Below are 18293 nucleotides of genomic sequence, written 5' to 3'. Positions count from 1 at the left end.
GAAGTATCCACTCTGGGCTTGAGCTTAGTCTCCATTCAAATTTTTTTACAGTCCTGGGAGATAAGAATTTTCATCTAGAAAACACGCAGGATAGAGACATTGGGGAAATGTTGGACTTAACGTCTGAATATGGCCGTAACCAGTTGATTCATGGCACCACACATACGGCAGGTCATACTCTTGATGGTTTGTTTACCAATGATCCAGCCATTTTTTACGTAATCACTCTCCCGCTGATTTGGTCAGCCCGTGAAGCAATTCTTTTTAATTATAAAGTTATGCTGTAATAATTCAAACAAGGAGAAACCAAAGATTATAAGCAGGTCCTGGCAAACAATTCGCCATAGTACTTTGGTCTATGAACTCGGTAGGAGCGAACTGGAGGTGGTAAGGGATGTTGACCTGGCAGCTAAAAAATACACTCTCTGGCTTGAAACCAGCTTGGCAAAATAGGCCCCTACTACTCAGATAAATAGAAACAGGCAAATACCCTCGGCCCCTTGATTCTCTGAAGACTTAAGGATAGATAAACAGGCATGTAGAAGACATGAAAGAACTTGGCGGAAAAATTATGATTCTATAGAACAAAATAGATACAAAGCTATGATTTCAGCCTTTAGGAAAAGGTTGGTTGTAGAGAAAACTCACTATTATACGTCTAAGATTGAAAAAGTTAGTGGGTCAAGCAAAGAACTTTTTCACATGATGAAAATTCTAACTACAGTAAAACAAGATTATCCTACTATCCTTAATTAAGATTTTTGTGACGCCCTGGCATTTTCATTTAAATCCAAGGTGGAACATATCTATGAACAATTAACCCATTCAATTGCAGGGGATAAAACAACTGATCATCCCCTTAGTGAGTATACTTCTGGGTTTAATTTTTCACCGACCTCATCAGGCCAAATTATTGAATTTATAACTATGAGTAAGTCGGGATCTCCAGTAGATCCTTGCCCTCCCAAAATTTTACAAACCATCAATAATCTTTCTGGCCCCCCATCTCTCCATAATATTTAATCAATGTGGGAGTTTTCCCCACTGTATGGAAGAAGGCTTGTATACTCCCCCTTTTAAAAAAAAAGTAAACTGGATGCATTGGATACTGCTAATTACCGTCCGATCTCAAGAATTCTCTCCCTGCTAAGATAATGGAAAAGATCATGAATGCCGAACTGGCAAATTTTTTGACCACTAATCAAGTTCTTGATCACAGCCAGTTTGGCTTCAGAGCAGGTCACAGTACTGAGTCTGCTCTGATCAAAACCACAGAGGAAATTTGCGTATCACTGGACAGTGGAGGGTCAGCAGCCTTGTTGCTGCTAGACCTCTCCGCTGCATTTGATACGGTAGATCACTCCCTCTTGATTCAGCGGTTGAGAGAGATCGGAATAGGAGACAAAGCACTTGCCCTTTTGTCTTCTTTTTTATCTAAGAGAACTCAGTCAGTACATCTGGAAAAATTTCGGCCGGCGCCTTTTACTCTCCCATGTGGGGTCTCACAGGGCTCTTTGTTGAGCCCTACACTTTTTAATATCTATGTAGCGGCGCTGGCGTCTCTGATTAGATGTTTTAATCTTATCCCGACTTCCTATGCTGATGATACTTAGTTGGTGATTTCTACAGTGAACAAGGATATTAATCGATCTCTTAATCTTCATAACTGTATGTTGTCCCTTAGTCATTGGATGAGCACTCATTGTTTAAAGTTGAATTCCTAATGTACTATTGCTATTGTAAGAACTGTATGTTTGAACAAGTATAACTGTATCGATGTGAAATGATTGTTAACTGTCACGATTGCCAATGTGAAGTTTGTTTTGAATAAAAACATTATTAAAACTATATAGCTCAAAAAAAAAAAATTGAATTCCAATAAAACAGAGGTGATAATGTTTGGAAATCTTTTTCCCGCGTGGTCACCAGCTTGGTGGCCAGACAGTCTTGGACTCCCTCCCATGCCTGTGGATAAAGCTAAGTATCTCGGGTTTATTATAGATGGAAAGCTCAACTTTAAAAAAACAAGTCTCTAAGGTAGTGTCTGCCTCATTCTGTATGATAAAAACTATTAGAAAAGCTCTGCCATACATACCAAAATCATGTTGAAAATCTCTAGTAACCTCCTTAGTTTTGAATAAACTTGATTCTTGCAACAGCTTGTATGTCAAGGTTCAATCAACTCTACTGAGGAAGTTAAGGCAGTGCAAAATGCGGCCGCAAGACTGATTTTAGATATTCCAAAATTCCAATCAGTCAGAACTGAAATCAGAAAACTTCATTGTCTGCCTGTCTGTCAGAGGATAACATTTAAAAGCTTCTGTACTGCTCATAAAGCATTACACAGACAGGGGCCTACATTTTTTGGAGGACCTGTTTAGATGGCATTCTCCAAATAGAGTGTTGCGTTCAGCTAATGCCTACCTTATGTAGCCAACTAGTTACAAAAAGATGAATTGGGGAGGGAGGAGTTTCACCTTTAACACCATCAAAGAATGGAACTCTCTCCCGTTACATCTTAGGAAAATTACCCATCATCTAGAATTCAGGAAACAACTGAAGACTTGGTTATTTTAACAGTAGTTTTTTTGAGCACAGCTATTTGAGTCCGTTAGCGCCAAGACACCTGCGGGTATTCGTGCGCTGTATACATTCCATTAACACTAACTTCAGGGGTACACCAGGTGGTTTGACTGGGAGTCAGAGAGAACAAGTGGGCAAAATGATAAAGGACTTGCCTACAATCAGCTTGTTGGTGGTCAGTGAGGCTGCCTGACAAGGCTACCCCATCAACTTACCCATCAACAGGGTCTTGAGAGATGAGATCAGGGAGAGGGTCCCTCTCTCGACTTGTCCCTCATTAGTTGCCACAAGCAAGCTCATATCAGCCCTATCAATAAAAGGCTTTAGGCGGTTCACATGAAGAACTCGGAGGACTTCTTGGAATGCCTAGGTCAACCAAGTAGGGGATCTCACCTTTTTCCCCCAAGTATAGTGTGGGGGCCTCTCCACTTGTCCTGGAGAGCTGCTGGGGCCACAAGCTCCAACGCCCAAACTTTCTGTCCTGACTGGTAAGCATAGCCTTTTGGTCATGTCAAGCTTTCTGAAGCTCTAGACTGGCCTCAAGGATGTACTCAGCCATGTGTGAACGCAGGCCAAAGACATAGTCCACTACGTTATGTTTAAAGGGTTTGAGAGGCGGCTCTCGGCCCTCCTTAACCAGATACAATGGACCCTAACTGGATGTCGAAACAGAAGTTCAAGTGAGCTGAAGCCCAACCCCATCTGAGGAACATCTCTGTAGGCAAAGAGAAGGCAGGGTAGTAAGACAAGTTTGACAGGTGGTATTCCCTTTCTAAGGAGTCCTCCCTCTTGCTAGAGATGGAATAGAAGTGTTAGAGGCATTGAAATTGACAGAAGAGTACCTAGCCCTCCCCTGGAATGTATCACCCTCCCAGGAGGAACAAAGGGGGACATACCTCCAGGGGCCTCCTCTGGCTCACCTGATCCATTCCCTGGGAGATCAGAGTTTACGGGTGTGGAGTATTCAGACTCCCCCTGGTCATGCTCAGAATTGTGGTTGCTGGGATATGCCACCCCTCTCCCTTCTTGAGCCCCACCTTTACCAAAATCACCCTGCCCTTCTGACCCTACAGGATTCTGAATGCCATACTGCAGAAGCATCTCTAGGCGTTGCTCTTTGTGAGGGTTACTAATTATCTTTAGCCTTCTAGATGCAGCAAAGATCCTGAGTTTCTGGAACTTAAGACCACTGAACTTAGAGAGCTGGGCCTTAGTGATAACTAAAACTTCCAAAGATTGGAGAAAGGGTTGTGCTAGATCCTGATTTACTACTTGCAAAATTTATTTTATATGTACCTCATGCTAGTGATGGTTTTTCATCTAACCACACCTAGTTTCGCTGTAAACTGCAGGGTTAAATCCCAAATGCTGCACACCAATGTAGAAGGCTGGCTTACTATATGGTGCACACTTAAGTGATGCACCTTGCACTAATCCAGTCAACCTTTAAGATGATTTTAGTGGTCTTAAACATCCATAGAAAGCTCATAGTGGTAGCTGTGTAGAGCAGCCGCTTATCAATAAGTGTTGCACAGCTTGTTTTACCTGACCTAATCATGTAGTGTAGGTTAACGAAAAAGAACCACAGAGTGTATATATAAAAATGTCTATTTATTACACAACACTAGCTGACGCATTGGTATATCTCCTACCCGGAGAAATCAAAATAAATACACCACAATACTTCAATTGCAAATAAGGTAAGCAGCACAACATACAGTGGTGTTCAGGGGCGGACCAAACCATATACAAAAAAATGGAATGCGAACTGCGACAGGAATTGGGACTTGGACTAGGAGACTCAGGGGAGCTGGGGACACAAGGAACTACACAAGGAAAGTACCCAGGAACCCCATGGAGGCTGTGTGCACACTGGAAACACAGCTGCGTGTCCAATAGAGGTCAGCAGGGAAGTCGTGGTTGCAGTTCTGGAGAATAAGGACCCTTCACAGTGGATCCTGAATAAACCCCGTTGAAGGCAGAAGGCTAGAGAGCCACCCCAAACGTGGCTACCCCAGGCACCAGGATACCTATACCAGGGAAGACGGGTGCAAAGGAGCGAAATTACATTGGAAACCACTGTAGACCACAATAGAGGACTTAAGGAAAGATGCTGCTGGAGAAGACTGTGCAAGAGTCCGGTGGAATCCAAGGGTGGATACTTGAAGTGGAGAAACTGAAAACAGAGGGGACAGAGTCTATACCATTCTGAGGTTACCAGGAGGCATGGAAGAGCAAAGCCCATTGATGTCAGATGGTTCAGGAGAGTGGACTGTGGCCTTGCTGCTGCAGCTTTAGAGACCAGGCTTTGCTGAGGAAGACCAGGAGCCGTGCACGAGCTGTCCCACGTCGGAAGTCGAGAACCAGGGGGTCGGTGTCCGGCGGGAGCACCAACAAATCTTGGCAGATGCAACAGGCGTGGAAAGCGAAGAAGGAGCAACATTGGGACTAGCAAGGTCCACGTTGGATTCACCACTAGTCAGAGCAGGCCTGAGCAAGCAGGGAAGCCCACTGGAGTAGAAGACGACCATCGAGAGGACCTACAGGACCTCGAGCAGCTCACCAAAGATGTAGGCCTACGGTGCAGAGGAAACAGTGAGGACGCTGTACTTGGCAGGAAGAGACGCTGGAGCACCTTGTAGCCTGAAGATATCTGGAGTGCAGAGCCACCATGCCTTGGCAACAGCAAGTCGACGAGGTGCACAGGGGTTAGTCCCAGCGAGGGATATTGGCCTCAAAATTGCAGAAAGGTCAGGCCTTGAGGGAGTTGCAAAGCCTTTTGAAGTCAGTGGGACGTCAGGAGCAGCAGAGTGATCAGCTTTGTTGCGGTGCCTGCAAGGGAGTGACTCCTTCACTACAAGGCAGATTACCGCGGGTGTCCTTGATGCCCACAGGTCTGTTGAAGATCCTCGAAGAAGCAGACACGGACGCCGTAGAAGACTTGCAGAACAGCAAGACCAGAAGCAGCAGGAGTCTTACATGATGCAGTCTCGGTTCCAGGCAAAGTCCTGTGAAGTCCAAGTGTCCAGGCAGTGGAAGAGTAGCGTGGTTTCAGGCTTGAGTCTTGTCCCCCGACAAATTTGACTACCCACCAACAGGTAAGCCCTTAAATCCTCTAGGAAAGAGGCTAGGACGACTCAGGAGTCACTACTAGAGGAGGGGATGGACACAGCAGAGGATACTCCTATGTCCTTTGTCCAGTTTCGTGCCAGTGCGGGAGTTAAGGACTCCATAAACTGGCTCAAATCGGAGTATGCAAGGAGGACACCAAATGTGCCATTCAAAGCAGTCTGGTGGCTCTGGCCCAATACACTAAATCCTGTCTGGGAGGTTATCATACCTCCCTGTGAAAGGAAACCTATTATTCTACCTTCCCCTGCTCGAGTTCAGTAGCAGGAGGGTTGAATCGTGTCTGGGGTCGGCTGCAGCACTATCTTGCTGGCACAACCCTAAAGGCTGTTACCAGGAGTAGTGGGGGCCTCGAATATAGGTAACGGTGTTGGGGTATGATTCCAACATGTTTGATACCAAATATGCCCAGTTTTGGCCCAGCCACCACATAGTTAGCCCTCACGTAGTGATGGATGGCCACTATATATATCAAAATGGCTGGCCGCACTTTCAAAGCCTGGAGAATAGAGTCTGGGGTTTGTAGGGGTGTCCTGCTCATGCAGGGGCACCCTTGCTTTTATAACCCAGCACCCTGCCATTAGGATTAAAAAGGCCTGCCTTAGGGGTGACTTATAGGTTTTAAGCTTAGTGACCTTAGACATAAGAAAACTTAAATCTGTTCTAAGTGGTGCTAGCACCAAATTACACAGGCTAATCAATGGCAGGCCTGTAGTCCCAGTTTGAGTGGTCCCATGAAAGCAGATCCTACTTTCCTACACATACCAATTGTTATTTTGCCGCATCATTTGCAAATCAATTTCAATGTTTCTCCAACAGGAAATCTACTGTTTGAACTGCCAGGCCACAATCACTTTGAGCGAGAGTACCAACCAGAGATCAGAATTTTATTTCGTCAGGACAGTTTTGCACTGGTAGTGCGGTACCTAGCCCCTGAAGGGGGTGAGGCTCAACCTCTATGGGAGCTAATTGTTACAGGGGCCTATTTAACTTCATGGGAGATTGGGTCGATGCCAGAATACATTAAAGTGTGTTTGTTGTTGTTCCATGGCAGGTGTAATCCTCTGACATACTGTAATAATCTTATCAAACTTTCACATGTCGTCAAGTACACTAGGACCCCAAATCTGGTGACTGGGTGATTGCCAACAAATGGATGCGTCAGGATGGTTTACTAGTGAACGCGCAATTCAGGGACCCAGAACAGGCGAGTAGACACACACCCAGGTACTGCTAAATACAGCTGAAATCAGTACCATATTGAGATACTGATATCCCTCAATTAAAAGAGCTGGCAGGATCCTTTAACAAACTTGATGGTCTCCTACAGTATCAGACCTACCTGTGTCATGAACAGGAGTCTACTCTTCTTGGACCTTCACAGCATTATTGCACGGGAAGAGAATTCTCAGACATGTGATTCAGCTGCCAAGAAGAAACTGCTACAACAAATACATTTCTTGAAACTAGTCTTCAGCAACGTAAGCTGAAGTGACCAGTAGGTTTAAGGATGTTTTTAAGCAAATTAGATAAGGGAAACTGAAATAAAAAACACCCCTTCCAAGAAGGGGAAGCAACAACTTTAACACCAATCAATAAAAACTGTGGTACCTCAGAAGAGGCTATTTTCTATGTAATGCAGTAGAAGGAAAAAACATCGGATCTGTTGGGCTGTGATGGTTGATGGCAGGAGACAAGTGTGACCAGTGCATAGGGAATGCATAATGCTCGATCCCGCTGCAGCCATTTTGTATCACAGAACTCTTTTTAGAGGCCTTCTCCAGTTCTGTGGTGAAAACAATTTGTAAAAACAATTCCGATATTAGATGTACTTAGTTCAGTTGGTTGCCTGTTCGGTCATACAAGTTAAGCAGTTTACATTTTTGTCCACTAAGGAAAGGATGAAAGCCAATACAACCCAAAGAGTCCATCTATATGTATGGCAATGTATTGCAAACGTATTCCAAACTCACATTATATAACACATAGACAAAACCTAATTTTCTTCTTTTTTTAAAGGACACTAAATAAGTGTACAGTTTCAAAAAGCAATTTATGGGATTAATAATAATGTATTTTAATACATCTTAAAGTAGAGGAAACAAATTTCCCCCAAGTACAAAAACCAGGACACCCAGGAAAAAAGGATGTAAAAAGCACAGACTATTCTAGACTTTTTTTTTGTAAAGAAAACTTCAAAGGCCCCACACTGGGCATCAATTTGCAGGTAATCCACTTATTTCTCAATTGATGGTATTTAGTCAATGAGTTGGTGCTCATCTACTAGTTGATAAATGCAAGGGTCTTTTCAAAAAGGCTTATCATATGAAAGGAAAAATAATTCATTTAGAGATGGGGAAACATTGGAATATGGGCTTCCTTGCCAACAATTTCACCATTACTGCTGAACCAACTATAGTTTGACACATATTCCTCTTCTATTGTTGTATAATCTTAAAGGGATGCATGATTTCATCATACACAACCATGGTGAATACATTAGGGAGAATTCATATGCAATCGTGCATTTGATAACAACTAATTTTAAGAAATTAAGGCCAGGGGGTTAATACTTGCTCAGCTACACATTACAAAGATAATTTTAAGTTAGTCTCCAGAGTTTCCTGCAGATGAGAAATGTCGCAACACAATGGAAAGGAGGAAGCGCAATAAAAAGTACATGTTTTCCATTTGTACCAGTATCATTAGATTCCAGTTCTTTCAACCTCAAATTACAGCATATAGGCAGATCAGGGGTGAGAGTGGTTATGCTCGGTGCCATCGTGGAAGTCCCTACGACTGACTAGATATCAGGATCAAGCTAGGAAAACAGGGGTAAGTAGTATCACAGCTGTCATACCAACCTCAGAGCAGGCATGATCGTGGAAGAAGGCACCAAGGCCAGCCCCCAGCAGTGTAGATGGGATTGAGAGCAAATGCCTTGCAATCAATGAAGGACTCAAGCTGTCCAGGAAGAAGCCTAAAACCACGCGGGATCAAAACTCTCCCTCCGCTAGAATCGGGACTTCTGGATCAACCTTAATGTTAATATGAATATCATTTGATGATACAATCATCAATCCAAGCTCTAACACATTGATGCCTTCTTCCGAGTATGGAATTAGTTACTTACCTGTACACTATAGTTCTCCAGTATTATCTTTCATAGATTCACATGCTTGTATCTTCCCCGTCGTCATGGTGGGAGTCTCACGGTAACAGAATGACCAAAGCAGTATCATAGAGAAGAAAACTGCATAGAAAAGCCCCTAGGGACTGTAGTATTTGGTAACCAGACCTCCTCATTGTTTGGTCCAAAAGTCAGCCAATCAGCATTGTTGCCCTGCCCTCACAGTCCCCAGCAGAAGCTTCCTGCCTCAGATTTCCAACCGCCTTCATGTGAGAAAGGAGTCTCCCTGTGCTCTGCTCAGTTTGCTGTTCCAGTGTGAACTATTGACCTTTGGTTTTTCAACTGTATAATCTTCTGGATTAAGGTATTGTGAGTACCAATTTCTTTTATGATGGCTGAAAGCTCTAAAAAGAGGCTTTTCAGGCCTTGCAGATCCTGTGGAAAGGCCAGGCTTTTCTCTTAAGACCCTCACAAGGACTGCTTATACTGTCTTCATCCAAAGCATGTGGCTAAGGATTGTAAATATTGTAGAACCTTCTCTGCTAAAACTCTGAGGGACAGAGAGGCTCGTCTGCTGTTGTGGCTTCAGGAGAAGAAGGCCGCATCAGATTCAGATTCTGGTGAGGACTCTGCTCCTTTAACGCCTAAAAAGAGAAAGGCCTCACATTCTGAGGAATTGGTGGAGTCTAAGAAGGCTAAATCTAAGGTGAAGGAAGCCTCTTCTCTTCCCCCTACTCCCATCAAGAAGTCGTCAGGTCAGAAGGGGGCAGGATCTGCTCAATCGACCAGTTCCCTGGTTTCTGCTGTAAAATCTGTGGCAAAGACTTCTGCTCCGTCGACGACTTCACCGTCGACGACTACTATTTCGACGACGACCGCTGCATCGGCGACGGGAGCTAAGACCGTATCGACGACGACTACGTCGACGAGCTTGATCATACCGTCGACGAAATCGGTGTCGAAGTCGTCGACGACCCCGTCGACGACGACCCAGTCGACGATGGCTTTAGTGACGTCGGCTCCGTCGACAAGGACTTCGTCGACGACGTCTCCGTCGACGATGAGTTTAATTTCAACGGCAAAGGCGTTCAAATCACCGCAATCGAAGACTTTGATATCATTTTGCTCATTTCAGTCTTCGAGAGGTTCGGCGATCATAAGCAAATCTGCGGAATTCACGTCGTGGACGCAGATTTCGCCTCTACCCCCATCTTCTTTGCTGGAGCAGGATTCAGAAGGAGAGGAGTCGTCTGGAGTGGCCTACAGTCCTTCGCAACTTAAAATAAAGAGCCAGTACACAGACGATGAGGAGGTGTTTTCCTTTAAGGAGAGAGCTCAGTCTCAATCTGCAAGATATGAATCTTTCCAGGAGACTTGTGATGTAATACTGGAGAACACATTATACCTTAAGTAGAGATAAAAAGTAACTGATTCCTTTAAATAAATTGAACGGTAACTTAGTATTAAGCACTACTGGCCTATCTTGGCAAACAAAACGTATAAAATATCTTGGCATCAAATTTATTGAGGACATTATTGAATCTATCAAACATAAAAATATCACTCTACAAAACATATTGGATCTTCAAGAAGGTTGGACTCCAAAATGCTGAACTTGATGGAGTGAATGAAAACAATTAAGATGATGATCACACCTATGATAAACTACGTACGATATAGGATTCCGGTATTGCTATCAGATGATTTCTTCTCAAATTAGACGTTACATTAAACAAATTCCTTTGGAGAAATAAACAATAGAGAATTTCCATGAAAAAAACATTAAGATTGTCCAAAAACAGGGTGGAGTTAGATTGGCTGACTTAACCTTATAGCAATCAGCCTTTCTTTTTAAACAAAGCTTAAGATGGCTGATACAAATAGACCATTATCAAACAATATGGCTAGAGACAGAAAAATAGATGTTGCAGCACTCTAGCTTAACTTTCTTCTTAACAACCAAGTGGTTCTTCCTCACTCTGATGGCATGTTCCATAACACAAGATGCTGTCTTGATTTGAAATCAAAAACTAAACATAAAAATAGATATGGAACAATAAAACTAATAAAAATAGATCATTCACCCATAAATTGCACTAATGGACCTCAAAGGCATCTTTATCTTGAAACAATTAGGTTCAGAACGAGCTCCGCTGTCTTTTTCAAATCTACAAAATACATACCAGTAAAATAATGTGGAACCTTAGTGTTTCCTCAAATTGAAAGTTAGCATTTCTAAGACCAAAATAAAAGACTTTCATCCTTCTATCTTGGATCTTATATCCTTGTTTTCTAGAAGTTGTCACTTTGTTTCCAACATATACTCACCACTCCCACCGAAATCATCTAGACTATTGACACATACATAATCCAAATAGGAACTGGAGAACACCACAAGTACATCCAACCTTATTTGGCAAGAAATCTTGACGTTAGTCTTTAAACACAAAATTGCACCCTCTATTTGAAACTAAATTTTAGCTCTTGCATAGAACACTTTAGACCCACGGCGCCTGTACAAAATTAAGCTACGAGACTACCCTTTCTGCTGGAATTGGAATGCAACGACAGGAGAACTTGCATACATGATATTTTATTGTTAATTAAGAAATTCTGGCAACATTTGTTTTATTGAAGATCTTTTAAAGATTAAAAGCACCTTTTGATTTGCATACCCGCTAACGGGAAATTGGAAAAATGCAAGTAAAGCCTCTTTCCAAGCTTGGAAGGACATGCTAATTTATACGAGCGGAACGGACAACATCACACGCCAACAGTCACCATGGAAACCCAAAACGCAACCTATTTGGGAAAAACTGAATTACTACTAGGAAAAAGTTTAACTTCCGTTAAAAATTGACTTCATATTTTAGCAAATATAATGAGATATTGTATTATTTTTGGAATTGAATGCATTGAATCCTGGCAGCTATACTCTAGGATCTCTTCTCTTCTTTCTTTGTCTCCTTTCATATCACCATCTTATTTTCTTTCTCTCCCTATGGGATGGGGTGATTTTCAGTTGGTGTATTTCAGTCAGTGAGTGAATATGTCAAATATGTACTCTCGAACTTAGGTCTTGACATTTAAAATAAGATGTTCTTTTTATTGTGTTATCCCAAAAATCAGTAAAAACTTCTGTAATAAAAACAAATGTTAACATGAACTGAGTTAGCATGTGTAGAATAGACATCCACAGAGCCAACCTCTTCAAACAAAAGTATGTAAAAATGACATCCCTTGTCCACAAGTGCCCCGGATAGGAATGCATAAGAATTCATGAACTATGGCATGTGAGAAAGGCCTAAATCAACTGGCATTACCCCCTACGACCTTTTGAGTAAAGAGGGCAACGAGGTCACATACTCCCAAGGTCAGGCAAGCTGTTCGGAGGCAGGACACATATCAACAATACTGACGAGGCTCCGTGTGAAGAGTTCAAGTAATGGTACCACACTTTTTTGTTTTTACTAAGGCTTCAGTCTTCCATTGAGCTGTGAGGTAGTACTGAAACCTAGGAAGAGTGTAACCTGTTTGGTTTCTTCTTACAAGGAGAAGCTTTGCTCACAGTCAGTCTTCGCCTTCTCCCTACAAGTGAGGCCAGGCCACTAAGCAGGATGAGAATGAGCAAGGAGCAAGATATTTCTTCCTAGGCTGCGACTTATCTGAACGCCCAAGAATAATGCTAGGTCAACTTCCATGTGCAACCGCAGTGTAGGAGGAGTGACACACTGCAGAGTGGCAAGTGACTAAACACCTGTGAGCATATCAGAATTGCAGAAGCAAGTCTTCATTCCTTGGTGAGGAATGCCTATTCATCGTATCTTAAAAGCTGGATCTGGCAGGAACCGGTCATTGGTTCCCAAAGGACAGATGTTCTTACAAGCCTATGCATTCACTTTTTTTTAAAATAGTTTTTACCGTAAGCTATATTTGGATAGCAATGAAAAATATAGACACGAGCCCCTTCATAGTGTGCCTCACTTTCTGATGGGGGCAAAAACAACAGGTGATGGACAGAATGCAGATCATTATCATACATTCACCCCAGTACAGAGATCTGGGCCTAAATCCATCGTTTTTTTGCACTCCACACCACCCCAGGTCAGACATGGGCATATGCAAATCAGCCTTGGCCCTGTGCCTGATGGGAACAGTCCAGCCCGAACTGCCACGCCTGGTCTTTCCTGGACCGGAATCAAGCATCCAAGGACCGGTTTCTGGCTATCAGCCGTCATCAGCCTGGATAGCTTGACTCCAGTGGTGTGGAGAGCATACCCATCCCACTCGGGGCGACAAAGGCAAAAGTGTGGCAGGGTATGCTCAGACGTGAGTCCCTTGCTCACTTTGCCACTGGATTCAAGCAAGCCGGGCTGAAGATGGCTGGAATGCCAGAAACCGGTCCTTGGAAGCTTGTTTCCGGTCCAGGGAAGACATGGCTTGGCAGTTCGGGCTGGACTGTTCCCATGAGGCACAGGGTCGGACTGATTTGCATATAGCCATGTCTGAACTGGGGTGGCAGAGTGGGCTAAAGAATGGTGATGGATTAAACCCAGATCTTTTGACTGGGTGTGAGTGTTTGATTGATTCAGATGCTCCGTCCATCACCACCCCCTTTTGTACCGCTTTTGGCCACCATAAGTGTGGCAGGGTATGCTCAGACGTGAGTCCCTTGCTCACTTTGCCACTGAATTCAAGCAAGCCGGGCTGAAGACGGCTGGAATGCCAGAAACCGGTCCTCGGAAGCTTGTTACCGGTCCAGGGAAGACATGGCTTGGCAGTTCGGGCTGGACTGTTCCCATGAGGCACAGGGTCGGACTGATTTGCATATAGCCATGTCTGAACTGGGGTGGCAGAGTGGGCTAAAGAACGGTGATGGATTAAACCCAGATCTTTTGACTGGGTGTGAGTGTTTGATTGATTCAGATGCTCCGTCCATCACCACCCCTTTTGTACCGCTTTTGGCCACCATAAGTGTGGCAGGGTATGCTCAGACGTGAGTCCTGTGCTCACTTTGCCACTGGATTCAAGCAAGCTAGGCTGAAGACGGCTGGAATGCCAGAAACCGGTCCTCGGAAGCTTGTTTCCAGTCCAGGGAAGACATGGCTTGGCAGTTCGGGCTGGACTGTTCCCATGAGGCACAGGGTCGGACTGATTTGCATATAGCCATATCTGAACTGGGGTGGCAGAGTGGGCTAAAGAATGGTGATGGATTAAACCCAGATCTTTTGACTGGGTGTGAGTGTTTGATTGATTCAGATGCTCCGTCCATCACCACCCCCTTTTGTATCACTTTCTGATGGGTCAGCAATCTGCTCGCTAGGACATTTTTATTCTGATGCAGTTTCTTGGTAGCCTTATTAGGCAGTTCTTACCAGACTTTGTCCATGTGGTTGCGAACTGTGCTTAAGCTTGGACTGGATGGTTGTTCACTAGAGAAGATGCAAAAAATTCAAATGACAAACTGTAAATACTTGGCAAACACCTTAGAAATGTGTTGTGGTGCAGTCTATTCGAGCCAGTACAGAAATCAGTAAGAAATACGAGAAAAAGACCAGGCAAAAGACTTGTGATAACGGAATCACTCACAACTCTGTTCCCATCCCAATCAATCAGTAGAAAAAAAAGTGGGTCGAGGGTGTGCCAAGTATGGAGAAGGGCTATGTATATGCATGAATGATACATAAATTATTTTTTGCCACAGTGTCTGTACGTGCTTCAGGAAGCACCTTACTTGATCCCGCTCACATTGTTCAAAGTGTTGGACCAATTGTTGGTGGAATTTATGAGAGCAGGCAGGAAAAACCGAGTCATAGTTACTAGCCTGAAATGCAAAAGGCAGATCAGCAGTGCCATATATTGAGTTACATTATATAGTCAGTGAATCACAATATACCCTACATTGGCTGGAGGAGGGAGAAAACTGGGAGAAGAAACTCTTGGATGGAACTTACAGGTATGAGCCACAACCAAATCTACTAATGAGTGGCTGTGGAGTGCCAACTCAACTGCCCTATGTAATCAGATAGATTTGTATTATATGGGACAGAGCTGAGAAGTCCATGAAACATCAGTCATTTGTACTGGAGATGTCAATCTTGAGTATTCGCCTATTCAGTCAAATGGCCCATGCTATAGTGTTGGGGGGATGGATGCAGGGAGATTGATTTTGGCAGACCTGTACTCTGAGAACAGATTGGTAATGCTTGAAAGGGCACAAAAAAGTTTTGGTATTAACAGAGGCGTTTCTCCAATATGCCTATATGGCTCATAGGCCAGCGACATATGGGCTACATTTCTGTAAGCGTCTAAAGCTACACAATGCTGGGGGCACTGCCATGGTGTATAAAACCTGTTCCAATCTTTACTGGGCTCTGAGGGGGACACACATCTGCAGAGATACTAAAATCAAAGGGAACATGGCAGACATATGAGTGAGGACCTTGCTAACAAGGGTTGGGCAGCAGTGTGTAGGGGTGAAGAGTGCATTACACAATGCACGCTTTAAAATAACGCAACAAAACTACATCCATATGACCTATTTGACCCCAGTCAAGTTTAGTGTAATCTATCCAGGACAATTCACTAGGTGTACCTTGGGTCAAACGAAAGTAGATGATTTCTTCCAGGTTGCCTGCGCCTGCCCACTGATACAAAGCTTTTGGGCAGAGGTAGCCCAAAGACCTGAAGACAGTGTGGGAGGTGGGTGGCCACCTGCAATGAGGAAGTGTTTGCTGGGTAAAGTCCCAAAAATGAAAAAGTAACATATGGGTAGAAAGTTTTACATAGCAAGAACACTACTGGCAAAAAGAAGGATTGCCATACACTGGATGAGTCCTAAACCTCCGACTATTGACATTTGGGTACAAGACATGATGGAATGGGCTGTAGCTGAGGAAACTCAAATATAAAAAGTGAGGAAGGATGATAATTGGTTAAAGACCTGATGGAATGGGCTGAATTGATTCACTATTTCTGACCCGTCGGGAACCCAACACCCATGAATACAGAAAAGAGAGGGTTAACATGACTTGTGTCAGGATAGGGCATGCCAAAAGGAGACTGTTTTTTTTTACTCGCATCATTGGCCTGAGAATATATATGGTACATATGAGATGCGGACAACACCTTCTGTGATGAGATAATTCCATGAAAAATGTTGTAATATGTGCCTTATCGGATGTATATCGTCCACCTCACTGACTACTCAGAACATCATTGAGAACAAATGCAGATGGCCACGTAGAACATGGGTTGTAACTACATTGGCTGGATGGGAGGCAGGGTGGAGGAACAAGAAAACTTAAAAATAAGATGAGAAACTTGCCTATGGTTAGGATAATGTTAATTTTTAAATATTGTTAAGATGTTTTAATTGGCTTGCAATGGTGTCCGATGCTAGATTTGAGAAATGTGCATTGAAACGGATATTCGTTCATTATTGTATCAGCGCATTTTTTTGCGTTATATGTAAAAAAAATTATATAAAACAGTGAGAAAAAAAATGTATGGATGGTACATGGTTTGCACAGTTTTGTATCAACACTGGTGAAATGTAATGTTTGGTTTTGTCTGCCTCTGTCAATTTACTTGTAAAACTCACCTTGCACCAGACGCCCTTTTTCCCAGCTTCTATGCACCCAACCAAATACTTATAATAAACTAGTCGTCCCTTACTTCAATACTCTTGTATGCACAAGATTTATGAAATCCATAAAAGCCTTCTCAAGATTGGGTTGAACAAGAGAGCAGTGGTGACAGGTCCTGGCCACAGAAAGCTAGGAAGGTGCACAAATTCCCCAAGGCTTTTTTGTTAGTGAAGAAGTGAATATAACTGAAGTTTATTATTAACCACAAATTATACCAATTCGATGCATAGCATTAAAAAGAAAGAAATGCATTAATCAAAGTCTTTTATTTTTTAAAACGCTCACATGAAGGGTAGTGTTGTGTATGCCATTCAAAAGCAACATAGGTAAACGCAGTGATTGGCAAAATATCTGGTAAATTGGAAGACCCTGGTGAGTTTGCGGCAGAGATATTTGCTAAGTCTGTAGAGAACTGGTAAGATAAGTTGAATTAGCTTATGACTTCAAACTGTACAATTGTGCTGCGTTATAGACTGCCTTTAAATGTGTTTAATTTATGGGCAGTCTATTGCCTTTGACAGAAGATGAGTGTTGTGAAAGTGTCTGTGTCGCTGAATGTGATGTCAAACTTTGCAATTTTACAGTCTTTGCTGCAGACTCCAAATTACTGAATACATTATTGTTTTGCAGTGACTTTTGCCCACCTGGACCTTGGACAGTTTCTTTTGGTAAGTCTTTCACCACAGAAAGGGATTTTGCTTCCCCGTTTAATTTCTGAGATGAGTTAGTTACCACGGGTGAGCTTTCTCTTGGGTTTGCAGTTCCTGAAAGTGGTATTGACGTAGCTGGATGTTCATTTGTACTAGAGAGAGAAGCTGGACTCTGAGAACGTTTTTGCTCTCCGGATTCAGATGCAGACTTTTCATGTGGTTTTTGTGCAGCCTTTGACAGAATTCTTCTCTTAGGAGACCTCTGGGATACCCGTGACTTGGCCATTTTTGAGCTGGATATTTTACCGGCTTTGGTCAGCCCAGGTAACATGTCTGTCTTTGGTTGCAGATTCAGTTGTGGACATGTAGTCAGAGAAGATTGTCGTGCCTTTTCTAACCGAGCTTTATGTGCAAGCTGTGACTTTTTAAGCAACTTTCTCATCTGAGCGGATCTCTGTAGTAAATTGTGATCAGGTGGTAGCTCTGTGCATTTTCTCTCATGCTGACCTTTCAATAAAATTAATAACTTTTGAAGCTTCTTCCGGCTTAGCTTCTTATTCCGAAACGATTTCGATCGAGGTTTCCGCTTTACTTCAACTGATGACATGTTTGGTAGAATGGTACGCTTCAACAGCTGGATCTTTGTTGGTGGTAACTTTTGCAGTGAAATGAACAGCTTGTAAACAAAATAAAGTTCACTGTCAAAGACCTGTTTACATAATGCAATGTTTTAATTTGTATTCTGCTCAAGTGCAGATCAGAGAATGTTAGAATTATAGCAAGGCAGAGTTGGAAGAGACCGCTGGACCATAGTGTCAACAGGACTGCTATCGTACAAAAATCGGGCACTAATAATTCGCCACATTGCTCAACATGTTATTCTTTAGCTCTGCAGCACTGTACTGCCTCACTTACAAGGCTATTCAAGGTATCTGCTTTAATGGTGACAAGGCTTTACACAATTTAGATTTTGCTAAGGTCTTCTATGGTAAACAAAATGGATCCGAACATGCTGAATGGTCTTCTCTAGCACTACTTGCTATACTTCTTGTATATCAAACTAGTTATACAATTTACTTTATTCTGTATCACACAAATAAAGTTTAACATTTAGAAACATAGTCTTATTATTTTACTTTCATTATTGCACCA

The 18293-nt window shown here is 42.9% G+C and overlaps 1 protein-coding gene across 3 annotated transcripts in view; it reads right to left on the bottom strand.

Moving 5' to 3' along the window:
* Positions 1 to 18293, bottom strand: part of CEP57 (centrosomal protein 57) — a 447591-nt gene that overhangs the window by 159485 nt on the left and 269813 nt on the right. Inside the window, exon 7 of one of the 3 annotated variants that reach the window (XM_078656984.1) lies at positions 16839 to 17817. The exons of the other annotated variants lie outside the window; for them this stretch is intronic. Within the exon in view, the coding sequence (XP_078513110.1) occupies positions 16981 to 17817 (837 nt within the window). The 3' untranslated portion in view covers positions 16839 to 16980. Of the gene's footprint in view, positions 1 to 16838; positions 17818 to 18293 lie in introns of those variants that run through there. 3 annotated transcript variants of the gene reach the window in all.

The sequence above is a fragment of the Lissotriton helveticus genome, chromosome 8 (assembly GCF_964261635.1).
Source record: "Lissotriton helveticus chromosome 8, aLisHel1.1, whole genome shotgun sequence".
NCBI classification, from domain to species: domain Eukaryota; kingdom Metazoa; phylum Chordata; class Amphibia; order Caudata; family Salamandridae; genus Lissotriton; species Lissotriton helveticus.
Note: the sequence above shows the minus strand (reverse complement) of the source record. Positions and strands in the feature narration are given on the sequence as shown.